The sequence below is a fragment of the Macaca nemestrina genome, chromosome 1 (genome assembly GCF_043159975.1).
Source record: "Macaca nemestrina isolate mMacNem1 chromosome 1, mMacNem.hap1, whole genome shotgun sequence".
Lineage (NCBI taxonomy): Eukaryota > Metazoa > Chordata > Mammalia > Primates > Cercopithecidae > Macaca > Macaca nemestrina.
This window is the reverse complement of record NC_092125.1, coordinates 133,190,227-133,201,932: the sequence shown is the minus strand read 5'-3', so window position 1 is coordinate 133,201,932 and position 11,706 is coordinate 133,190,227. Positions and strand designations below refer to the sequence as shown.

General features: G+C 41.1%; 2 protein-coding genes across 2 annotated transcripts in view; both read left to right on the top strand.

The window, feature by feature from the left end:
* Window positions 1-252, top strand: part of LOC105485465 (solute carrier family 35 member A3) — a 64,384-nt gene extending 64,132 nt beyond the window's left edge. Inside the window, exon 8 of the mRNA XM_011747839.3 lies at window positions 147-252. Coding sequence (XP_011746141.1) covers window positions 147-252 — 106 coding nt within the window. The remainder of the gene's footprint in view (window positions 1-146) is intronic.
* A 1,050-nt stretch (window positions 253-1,302) lies between these two features.
* Window positions 1,303-11,706, top strand: part of LOC105485463 (major facilitator superfamily domain containing 14A) — a 47,608-nt gene continuing 37,204 nt past the window's right edge. Inside the window, exon 1 of the mRNA XM_011747836.3 lies at window positions 1,303-1,525. Within this exon, the coding sequence (XP_011746138.1) occupies window positions 1,442-1,525 (84 nt within the window). The 5' untranslated portion in view covers window positions 1,303-1,441. The remainder of the gene's footprint in view (window positions 1,526-11,706) is intronic.

Genomic DNA, 11,706 nt, shown 5'->3' with positions numbered 1-11,706 from the left:
TTACACTGTTTCTGAGTCAGGATTCCAGGAGTGGCTAAGCTGGGTGGTCCTAGCTCCAAGCCTCTCATGAAGTTGTAGTCAGCTAAAGGCTTGACCAAGGTTGGAGGATCTACTTCCAAAGTGACTCACTCCGTGGCATTTGGTAGGAGGCTACATACAGTTCCTGGACAACTGGATCGCTCCACAGGCTGCTTGAGTGTCCCGAAAACATGGAAGCAGGCTTCCCCAGGCTCCAAGCCCCAAAATGAATGAAAAAGAGACCTGCAAAGAGGCAGTGCCTTTTATGACCTAGACTCTGAAGTCAATACTGTCACTTCTGTTTTGATCTATCAAGAGCCACGAAGCCTAGTCTACACTCAAGGGGAGGGGAATTAGAGTCCATCTCTTCCAGGGAGGAGTATCATTGAATCTGTGAACATATCTTAGAACTACCATACCTAGCTTCAGTACTTTTAAACATTTGCCATTTTGCTTGGTCCCTCTCTTTTCCCCACCTATATATACATACCCATACATGCTACTCCCTAACCATTTGAGAGGAGGGAGCATGCGTTGTATCCCTATCCCTTGTGTTTCGCTCTTAAACGATATTCTATTATACAACACGGTAGTTATCAATATCTAATTTTAACATTGTGATACTTTAAAGTCCACTTCCACTTGTGTAAATTGCCCTAACAATGTTCCCATCAAATTTATTTATTTTTAAACAATACAGTAAAAACGTAGAGGGTTACACAGTGTGACATCGGTCACATATATATATATATATATATATTTTTTTTTTTTTTTTTGGTAGAGAATAAAAAAAGGTCCCGGGTCTAGGGAGGTAAACAAGCGTGAGCTAAGTTCTAGCGGGGGTCCCTGAGCACCAAAAGGACAAGACAGTTTCTGAAACACTACCTTATCTTTATCTTTTAAGTTATCCATTACTTATGGAAAATGATTTCTTTTTTACTGCTCCCTTCGGTTCCTGTCTAGATTAGAACACAGCTGGAGATTGTGCTAATAGCTTAGGACGTCTGTTTCCGTGAGCAGGTAACAACTTTTTGAAACAAATTCCCTCATCCGCTGAAGAAGGGGGACAGTAACGGCCCCTATCGCCCAGAACCGTTGTGAGGATTTAGCTAGCTGGTGACGCCGACGCACGGAGTTGTACAGGTAGCCAGCAGCACCCACAGCCGCAGCTACTCTACCCGCTCCGCAACTGTAGAGCTGGCCGGCAGGCGAGCGGGCGGGGCGGCATCACGTGGACGGGGCGGGGCGCGCTAGTCGGCTGATCGCACGATTGTGACGCGCCGCCGGAGGCAGGCCGGGCCCTCAAGATGGCGGCGGGCGCCAGGAGCGGCTCGGCCCGGCAGCAGTAGTGGGACGGCACTAGCCGCTGGGGCCGGCCGCCCCGGGAGTGGCTGCAGCAGCGCCCGGAATCGAGGATGGTAAAATGACCCAGGGGAAGAAGAAGAAACGGGCCGCGAACCGCAGTATTATGCTGGCCAAGAAGATCATCATTAAGGACGGAGGCACGGTGAGCTGAGTTCCGCGCCGGCAAGCGTCCCTCGGGGCCCCCATCCGGTCTTTCCTTCAGACCCCAACACTGCCGTCTCTAGGCGCCCCGGTCCCCCCGCCTTCCCCCACCCTGTCCCCGGTGCCGGTGCCTCGGGCTCGCGGACCTGCATGCCGCCGTTCCGGGAATCGTCCTCCCCTCCTCGGGCCTGCGGCGTCCGGGGCCCGTCCTCTTTCTCTCCCGCACCTGCCGCCCTCTGCTCCGGCCGCCTCTGCAGGCCCTGCGGCCTCGAACCCCACGTGCGCCTCCGCCGCGGCTCCCCCGGCGGCCCGCCCGACCGCCGCGCCCCTTGTCGCCGCAGCCTCGCCTCGCATCACCCGCCAGGCCCCGCGGAGCCGTCGCCGCGCCTGTCAAGGGGCTGGGAACCATCCCTGCTCTCCCATATGTTGCTAACCGGGTAGCGTCTGGCACTGGGATCCCGCTGCGGCCCCGTAGTACGTTCGCTTTCTGTTACCACGTCTGTGCGTCGGTGCTTCGGCTCTGGGCTGCTTACAGTAAACCCTGTCCGGAGGTGGGCTTCCCTCTCTTCCCGGAGTCGGAAGCGTGACGGCAGACACCTGGGGCCTACATTCGAACCCGCTACTTTTCAAAGAAAAGTCATCACTCTGTGCCCTACGATTAAAAGTACTAGAATCAATCATGGCCTAAGGATCAGAGGAAGACGCTTTGAAAGGAAGAAAGGTTTGCTTTTTAGAAACAGTTGTCATCACAGTAAACTTTGTGCAGTGTGCTGTAGTTAACCAGCAGGGGACGTAGGATTTTTAATTGAAAAAAAAACAAAAAAAACCTCCAAAACTATGCTTTTTATGCTAACATCTCTCAGTTGCTACACTCTGTCGTCTTTGTTGCATCTGCTGATACCGCGTTCTGAAATAGAATGGAAAGGTGATATATATGTTTCACTTACCTGAAGTGTGCAGAAATGGTTCCATTAATTCCATTTCTGTTTATATCTTATTGGAGCCCTGATCAACTGCTAGCACAGTACTAAATATGTATATAAGTAGGCCACCATTGAGGATTTGCTGAATTCAGCTGAAAAACATAACAAAATTGTATGACATTTCAGAACACGGCCCAGTCAATATGCGAAAGTTTAGAAAACTTGGGACATATGTAATGACTTCAGAATATATTTTTAGTTTAACTGTAACATTTATTACATGTTATAGCGTTGACATTTATTGAAAAAACAAACTTGGAAATTCCTCAGGTTCTTTTTATTGAACTTCATTAATTAAAACATTACTTTAATTAGATCTGTTATGAAGAGTCATAGTTCTTTTGACCAAGTAGTTAAGAACTATGTGGGGAGAAAAATACTGTTGCCTTTGTCAACTTTTAGAAAGATACAGTATTTTACATTCTTCATAAAATCTACAAAATAGTGAAAATGAAGGATTGTATTTTGTAAGACCAAGTGATATTTAAGATCAGTATTTTTTGCAAAATGTAAGAAGGAAACTGATTAAGAAACACAGCTTCCTTTTCCTTGAAAAGTTCAGTTTTGTTACCTTTCTTTTGGGTTTTATTTGATTTACTTTACAGCAGATGCTCTCTTTCCAAATCCTGTGAGTTTTGGAAAGGATTGTTTTTGAACTTTCTTGTCCTGTTATTAAGGTTGTAATTCTTAGCCTGCTTTGGGACACAAAATAAAATGTTTGCACCAGCAGTAGGTTTCACATAGAACAAGGGAAGACTTTCCTTGAGGGCTGTGAACATGGGGCTATTATCATTCTCATCTTTATACACTTAATATTTCATTATCTATTCTAAGAGCACTGGGCATTCCTTTAGAATAGGGGCTTTGTTTTTTATGTTTGAATCCCACAGGGCCTAGTATGTGAATTTTAAAGTGATAAAAACACTTATGTTTTGTACTAGCACATTCATACATGAATTTTTATTGTAATTTTGTTTATTCATATACATAATTAGAGGATATATTTCAATAAATGTCAGAGGAATATTTTGCATTATTTGTATTTTAATCCATCCCAGCTTTAAATTTAAAAAATACAACTATTGCAATCAAGAAATTATTGTAAAGTGGTAGTTGCTTGTCTACCTCCCTACTTACAACAGGTCAGACTGCTATTATGAACTTTTTTTTTTTTTTTGAGACGGAGTCTCACTCTGTTGCCCAGGCTGGAGGAGTGCAGTGGCACGATCTCATCTTACTGTAACCTCCGCCTCTTGGGTTCAAGTGATTCTCCTGCCTCAGCCTTCCGAGTAGCTGGGACTACAGGCACGTGCCACCACACCTGGTTAATTTTTTACATTTTCAGTAGAGATGGGGTTTCACCATATTGGCCAGGCTGGTCTTGAACTCCTGACCTCATGATTTACCCACCTAGGCCTCCCAAAGTGCAGGGATTACAGGTGTGAGCCACCGTGCCCAGACTGAACATTTTTTAAGAAAGGGAAAAAAATTGTCATTTGATATTCTGTTCTTGTGTGTTTTTTAATTCATCGTATCATAGAATATTTTAGTGCTATTGCCATTGACCTCAGAGTTTCAGAGTTTTTACAAAGTTCCACCAGTAGGTAGATTCATTCAGTCAGATGTCTGAGGCTCTATGGTCGGTACGTGACAGGTTGTGAACAGTATTTCACATACCTGGTCAATGGTACTGATTTGATCCCCTTCTAATTTCTTGTCAACAATGTTAATAAAATTCTTTCCCATTGTCCTGCTAATGACATATATATAAGCCTATTTGGCCAGTTTAAACATTTATAAACAAAACTAGTAAGAGTTGTTAATGATTTGTCTGAAAATTAGAGCAAATTTGTAGTTTTTAGTGGTTGAAGAAATAAATCTTTCTAAATGAGCCAGATTAATTGTAAGTTACTAATTTTTTTTATTGAAATTGTATTTCATTCAACTGAATGAAAAGCCAGGCCAGGATAAAACTAACAATAGGCTACCTATGTGAGCAGACAAAATTAAGATAAATTACATTAAGGTGTGTGATTCTATATTAGGCGTTTTTAACCTGGGTCTGTTCACCCTGAAGTTTTCAAAATTTTCTTTTGGCTATACATATTTTTTGGAAGAGTCCCAAAAAGTCCATACTTCCCAAAAGTTTAAGAGCAATTGTTCTGTTTGAAAACAGAGTGAGTGAAGAATAAGTTCCACAGATTATATTCAGTAAATATTTAATCATATACTGTATACTACTTCACTGATGATAGTAACCATATTAGTGAATTTGCTTTTAAAGCATCCATATATAGAAATAGTTTTTAGGCCAGGGGCAGTGGCTCACGCCTGTAATCCCAGCACTTTGGGAGGCCAGCGTGGGCGGATCACTTGAGGGCAGGAGTCTGAGACTCGCCTGGCCAACATGGTAAAACCCCGTCTTTACCGAAATTACAAAAATGAGCCAGGTGTGGTGGTGTGCGCCTGTAATCCCAGCTACCTAGGAGGCCAAGGCATAGAGAATCACTTGAACCTGGGAGGCTGAAATTGCAGTGAGCTGAGATCATGCCACTGCATTCCAGCCTGGGTGATGGAGTGAAACTGTCTTTAAAAAAAAAAAGTTTTTAGTTACAAGTTTTAATGTATGTAACATTCAGTGTAGGTATTTAAGACAGCTGAAATAAAAATACCTTCTGACATTTTCGAATACTAGAATTCTGTTTTGTTTTATTAAAGCATTACCACTTGTTTTTAAGCATAGCTGTTAGAGGCTAAGAGCTAAAGAGTTATTTACATTATTCAAATTGAATTTTCCTTATCTTTTAAAATGCTCATTTTAAAATATGATCTTTATTGTTTTGTCAATACAATTGTGAGACTACATCTCTGACAAAGTGGAAAATGTATAGTTCTTTCAGAAGTTAATTGGTAAAATGACTTTAAAGATTTGATAGAAAGTAAGGCATGTGTGAATTGCATGGTTGGAAGTACCTGAAAAAAGTAAAATTGATATATCATTTGAAAATGAAATGCATATCCCTGGATAAGCAGAGCACCAGATTTTTTTTTTTTTCTTGGCATCCCTGATTTTCATTAAATAGGAATCAGCAACCATTTCAAAAGCGGGACCCAAGCTCTGACCTTCTGCACTCTTCACCTGCAAGGATGGCTGAAGTAGTGGCAGGAAAGCTCACCGGGATGTAGGACCTTTGTAGACCCAGAGAGTTGTTAAACAGCCTTTGGTTGCTAGCATGCGAGCAATGAGAAGGGCCTGTGGTGCTTTTCTTTTTCTTTCTTTTTTTTTTTTTTTGAGACAGGGTTTTGCTCTTGTTGCCCAGGCTGGAGTGCAATGGCGCGATCTTGGCTCACTGCAACCTCCGCCTCCCTGGTTCAAGCAATTCTTCTGCCTCAGCCTCCTGAATAGCTGGGATTACAGGCATGTGCCATTATGCTCGGCTAATTTTTGTATTTTTTTAATAGAAACAGGGTTTTACCATGTTGGCCAGCCTCGTCTCAAACTCTTGACTTCGGGTGATCCACCTGCCTCAGTCTTCCAAAGTGGGATTACAGGTGTGAGCCACTGCACCCAGCCCCGTGGTGCTTTTCAAAAAGCCTAGAAACATCAGGGTGTTTATATTGTCTTTGGCAGGTGTGTGGCAGGCAGCATCATGAATTACTTAACTTGAAGTTAGAAGACTTACATACCAACATAATCAGACCATCTGCAGAAATTCTCCTACAGTTGAAATGTAACTCCTTTGCAGCTACTGAAAGTTTAAAGTTTAAGTAAAAAAAGAATAGCTTTCTTCAGGTAACATTCTGACAAGTCTGTATGATTTAAAAGTTTCGATTATAAAGAACTCTGGTTGTCTTTTAGCATTATTTTAAATTGAAAGTGTGAAAGTAACAGTGGACAGTTTCAGCCAGGGTACATCAAGAAGAGATGAATATGGATATAATATAGCTCTCAAAATTTCCAGTACTTTGTAACAAAGAAATATCTCTCCCATTGCCCTGCTTTTTAAAAAAAAAAATACATATTTTTTCCTTCCAGTCATGGGAAACTCAATGGAATGGTTCAGGAGGGACAAGTATATGCAGCATACCTGTCTTTTTCCATTCAAGTTTTACTTTATTTTTAAAATTTAATATTTTTAAAAATATTTCAATAGTTATGGGGTACAGGTGGGTTTTGGTTACATGGATACGTTTTTTAGTGGCGATTTCTGAGATTTTAGTGTACCTGTCACCTGACCAGTGTATACTGCCCCAGTATATATAGTCTTTTTTCCCTCTCAAGCTTCCCCCCATCCTCAAAGTCCATTCTATCACTCTTATGCCTTTGCGTCCTCATAGCTGAACTCTCACTTGTAAGTGAGAACATATGACATTTGGTTTTCCATTCCTGAATTACTCACTTAGAATAATGGCCTCCAGTTCCATCCAAGTTTCTGCAAAAGACACTATTTCATTCCTTTTTATGGCCAAGTATTCAATGGTGTTCATGTACCACATTTTCTTTATCTGCTTGTTGGTCATTGGGCACTTGAGTTGGTTCCGTATCTTTGCAGTTGTGAATTGTGCTGCTGTAAACATGCATGTACATGTGTCTTTTTCGTATAATGACGTCTTTTACTTTGGGTGGGTACCCAGTATTGGGATTGCTGGATCAAACAGTAGTTCTACTTTTAGTTCTTTAAGGAATCTCCATACTGTTTTCCATAGTGGTTGTAGTAGTTTACATTCCCAACAGCAGTGTGAAAGTATTCACTTGTCACCACATCCACACCATCTATTATTTTTTGATTTTTAAATTATGGCCATTCTTGCGGGAGTAAATGATATCTCATTGTGGTTTTAATTTGCATTTCCCTGATAATTGGTGATGCTGAGCATCTTTTCATATGTTTGTTGGCTGATTTTATGTCTTTTGAAAAATACCTATTCGTATCTTTTGCCTACTTTTGATGGGATTGTTTTTTTCTTGCTGATTTGAGTTTCTTGTAGATTCTGGATACTAGTCCTTTGTCAGATGCATAGTTCATAAATATTTTCTCCCACTCTATGGGTTGTCTGTTTACTCTGCTGATTTTTTTTTTTTTTTTTTTTGAGATGGAATTTTGCTCTTATTCCCCAGGCTGGAGTGCAATGGCACGATCTTGGCTCCCTGCAACCTCTGCCTCCCAGGTTCAAGCCATTCTCCTGCCTCAGCCTCCCAAGTAGCTGGGATTACAGGCACACACCACCACGCCTGGCTAACATTTTTGTATTTTTAGTAGGGATGAGTTTTCACTATGTTGGTCAGGCTGGACTCAAACTACTGACCTCAGGTGATCCACCCACCTTAGCCTCCCAAGGTGCTGGGATTACAGGCATGCCTGGCCGGCTATAAGTATTTTGCTTTATTTCTGGGTTATCTGTTGTGTTCCATTGATCTTCATGCCTATTTTTATACCAGTACCATGCTGTTTTGTTAACTATAGCCTTTTGTATAATTTAAAGTTGGGTAATGTGATACCTCCAGATTTGTTTTTTGCTTAGTCTTGCTTTGGCTATGTGGGCTCTTTTTTGGTTCCATATGAATTTTAGGATTGTTTTTTCTTGTTCTGTGAAGTATGATGCTGGTATTTTGATGGGAATTGCATTGAATCTATAGATTGTTTTGGTTAGTATGGTCATTTTCACAATGTAGATTCTTCCCATCCATGAGCATGGGATGTGTTTCCCTTTGCATCATCTATGATTTCTTTTAACAGTGTTTTGTAGTTTTCCTTGTAAAGATCTTTCACTTCCTTGGTTAAGTATATTCCTAGGTGGGTTTTTTTTGTTTTTGTTTTTGTTTTTGTTTTTTTTTGCAGCTATTGTAAAAGGAATTGAGTTCTTGATTTGATTCTCAGCTTGGTTGTTGTTGGAATATAGCAGTGCTACTGATTTATGTCATTGATTTTTGTATCCTGAGACTTTACTGAATTCGTTTATCAGATCTAGGAGCTTTTTGGATGAGTCATTAGGGTTTTCTAGGTATACAATCATATCATTGGCAAGCAGTGACAGTTTGATTTCCTGTTTTCCAATTTGCATGCTCGTTGTTCCTTTCTCTTGTCTGATTACTCTGGCTAGGACTTCTAAATTTTTTTAATTACTATGGGTACAAAGTAGATATAGATATTTCTGGGGTACCTCTGATATTTTGATACAAGCATATGTTGATACAGGTATACAGTGTATAATAAATCAGGGATACTGTGGTATCCATTACCTCAAACATATATCATTTCTTTGTGTTAGGAACATGCCAGTTCCACTTTTAGTTATTTTATTTTATTTTTTATTTTTTGAGACGGAGTCTCACTCTGTCACCTAGGCTGGAGTGCAGTGGCGCAATCTCAACTCACTGCAACCTCTGCCTCCCGGGTTCAAGCAATTCTCCTGCCTCAGTCTCCTGAGTAGCTGGACTCAAACTACTGACCTCAGGTGATCCACCCACCTTGGCCTCCCAAGGTGCTGGGATTACAGGCATGCCTGGCCGGCTATAAGTATTTTGCTTTATTTTTGGGTTATCTGTTCTGTTCCATTAGTCTTCATGCCCATTTTTTCTTGGGATTACAGGTGTGCGCCACCATGCCTGGCTAATTTTTATATTTTTAGTAGAGACGGGGTTTCACCATGTTGGGCAGGATGGTCTTGAACTCCTGACCTCATGACCCGCCTGCCTCGGCCTCTCCAAAGTGCTGGGGTTACAGGCGTGAGCCACCGTGCCTGGCCTAGTTATTTTAAAATAGACAATAAATAATTTTTTACTATAGTCACAGTGCTGTGTTCTTAAATACCAGATCTTACTCTTTTTTTTTCTTTTCCTCACACTACACCTATTCCTTCTATCCAACTATATTTTTGCACCCACTTTATCCCTGCCTCCCTGCTATTTTCCCAGCCTCTGGTAACCATTCTAACTCCGTATCTCCATGAGATCAGCTTTTTAAGTTTTTACTTCCTGCATGTGAGTGAGAATATGCAAAATTTGTCTTTATGTGCCTGACTTATTTCACTGAACATAATGTCTTCCATTTCCATCCATGTTGTTGCAAATGACAGAATTTCATTCTTTTTATGGCTAAATAATATTGCATTGTATATATGTACCTCATTTTCTCTCTCTTTTTTTAAATTAGAGATGAGATCTTGCTATGTTGCCCAGGCTGGTCTCAAACTCCTGGCCTCAAGTATTCCTCCTGCCTCAGCCTCCCAAAGTGCTGGGATTACAGGTGTGAGCCACTATGCCTGTCCTGTTTCTTCTTTTTTTTAAACCTCCTTTTTCTTTTCAGCACACAGACTTTTTTTAAATGTGTACCACACTTTCTTTGTCCATTCATCCATTTATGGACACTTAGGTTGATTCCAGATCTTGGCTGTTTTGAATAGTGCTACAATAGACATGGGAGTACAGATACCTCTTGTTTATATTGATTTCCTTTCTTTTGGATACATAACCAGGAGTGGGATTGCTGGATCATATGATAGTTCTATTTTTAGGTTTTTAAAGGAACCTCCATACTGTTCTCCATAGTTGCTGGGGATTTACATGCTCACCAACAGTGCATGAGAGGTCCCCTTTCTTTACGTCCTTGCCAGCATTTGTTATTGCCTGTCTTTTGGATATAAGCCATTTTGACTGGGATGAGATGATAGCTCATAATTTTGATTTGCGTTTGTTTGGTGCTCAATGATGGTTGAGCATTTTTTCATATACCTGTTGGTCATTTGTATGTCAATCTCTATTTAGGTCTTACACCCCTCTAAAAATCTATATATAGATTTTTGTTTTTATAGAACTTGTTTGAGCTCCATATATATTCTGGTTATTAATCCCTTGTTACAGTGATAGTTTGCAAATATTTTCTCCCATTCTGTGGGTTGTCTCTTTGCTTTGTTGATCGTTTCCTTTGCTGTGCAGCTTTTTAACTTCGTGTGTTCCTCCTTGTGCCTCTTTGCTTTGGTGGCCTGTGCTTTTCAGGTATTAAGAAATCTAGGCTGGGTGCGGTGACTCACGCCTGTAATCCCAGTACTTTGGGAGGCTGAGGAGGGTGGATCACCTGAGGTCAGGAGTTTGAGACCAGCCTGGCCAACATGGTGAAACCCTGTCTCTACTAAAAATACAAAAATTAGCTGGGCGTGGTGGCAGGCATCTGTAATCCCAGTTACTTGGGAGGCTGAGGCAGGAGAATTGCTTGACCCCGCGAGGTGGAGGTTGCAGTGAGCTGAGATTGCACTACTGTACTCCAGCCTGGGTGACAGAGTGAGACTCTGGTGGAATATTTAGGGTTCTTCTAAAAAAAAAAAAAAAAAGAAAGAAAGAAAGAAAAAAAAAAAAAATATATATATATATATATATATATATATATTTGTTCAGACTGATGTCCTAGAATGTATTCCCAGTGTTTTCTTCTAGTCATTTTGTGGTTTCAGGTCTTAGATTTAAGCCTTTAATCCATTTTGATTTGATTGTTGTATATCACAAGAGATAGGGGTATAATTTTATTCTTCTGTATATGGATATCCACTTTTCCCAGCACCATTTAAGAGACTGTCCTTTACCCAATGTATATTTTGGTGCTGTTGTCAAAAATGAGTTGACTGTAAATACATGGATTTATTTCTGGGTTCTCTGTTGTGCTCTATTGTCTATGTATCTGTTTTTATACCAGTACTGTGCTGTTTTGGTTACTATCACTTCATAGTATAATTTGAAGTGAAGTAATGTGATGCCTCCAGCCTGGTTTTTTTTTTTTTTTTTTTTTTGGAGACAGTCTAGCTCTGCTGCCTAAGCTGGAGTGCAGTGGTGCAATCTTGGCTCACTGCAACCCCCACCTTCCTGGTTCAAGCGATTCTCCTGCCTCAGTCTGCCGAGTAACTGGGATTACACCACCATGCCTGGCTGATTTTTGTATTTTTAGTAGAGACGGGGTTTCACTCTCATGACCAGGCTGGTCTCGAACTCCTGACCTCAGGTGATCTGCCCTCCTTGGCCTCCCACAGTGTTGGGATTATAGGCGTGAGCCACTGTGCCCGGCTTCCAGCCTTGTTCTTTTTGCTCAGGATTGTTTTGGCTGTTCTGACTCTTGTGGTTCCATATAAGTTTTAGGATTTAAAAGAAAAAATTCTGTGAGGAATGTCATTTGTAGTTTGATAGTAACTGCATCGAATCTGTAGATTGCTT